Source organism: Penaeus monodon, chromosome 23 (genome assembly GCF_015228065.2).
Source record: "Penaeus monodon isolate SGIC_2016 chromosome 23, NSTDA_Pmon_1, whole genome shotgun sequence".
Taxonomy (NCBI): Eukaryota; Metazoa; Arthropoda; class Malacostraca; order Decapoda; family Penaeidae; genus Penaeus; species Penaeus monodon.
This window is the reverse complement of record NC_051408.1, coordinates 39,902,514-39,903,265: the sequence shown is the minus strand read 5'-3', so window position 1 is coordinate 39,903,265 and position 752 is coordinate 39,902,514. Positions and strand designations below refer to the sequence as shown.

At 39.6% G+C, this 752-nt stretch overlaps 1 protein-coding gene across 1 annotated transcript in view; it reads right to left on the bottom strand.

Annotated features, from left to right (window-relative positions):
• Nucleotides 1-450: 450 nt before the first annotated feature.
• LOC119588294 (glycine-rich cell wall structural protein 1-like) overlaps nucleotides 451-752 on the bottom strand; it is a 17,462-nt gene continuing 17,160 nt past the window's right edge. Inside the window, 1 exon segment of the mRNA XM_037936986.1 lies at nucleotides 451-744. Coding sequence (XP_037792914.1) covers nucleotides 623-744 — 122 coding nt within the window. The 3' untranslated portion in view covers nucleotides 451-622.

Genomic DNA, 752 nt, shown 5'->3' with positions numbered 1-752 from the left:
AATCACCAAGAAATTCAGGTTCCTACAGGCCAAGACACAAACATTTAAAAAAGGACGATACAAATGTGTATCTGTTTTTTTATGATCAATGTTCATCGTTATTACTGCTTTTTGTTAGTGTTTTTATCATATATATTTTTTTCTATTCCCAGTCGCACTAAGCTCACGAGGTCTTCAATGTTTCCATGTAATTGCTCCTGAATTTTAGCTTTGATTCCATTATCAACTATTGCATATCGTTTCATGTATCGCATATTCAGATATTACTGCTACAAAACACAATACCAAATACGCTTTATGATACATTTTGCTTTATTACCTGGAAACCTCTTGGAAAGCGGCTGTTAGTTGTATTTTAGTCATTTTTATTTTAATTATCGATGATATATTCCAATTCTTGCCAATTTGCGAAAATTCCAAGTAATATACAATATACTCTCATCAGCCTGTATAACTCGCAAGAGCAGTTTACCCGAAGACCCAAACAACATGCATTTTCCTTTCGTTGAAGAGAATTGCATCAAAGGAGAAGAAAGTCATGGTTGCAAAGAACTGTTTTTCATTTTCGTATTTTATTTATATCATTCAATCTTCTTGGGTTGAGTCTTGTCACGAAGCCACATTACCAACCGCCGCCTCTGCCGTAGCCTCCTCCACCTCCGCTGCCGTATCCACCTGCGCCTCCACCGCCGCTGCTTGAGAGGGACCCCACGCCAACCAGCTGAGCCCGGACCACGCTGGGGCCTCTGGAG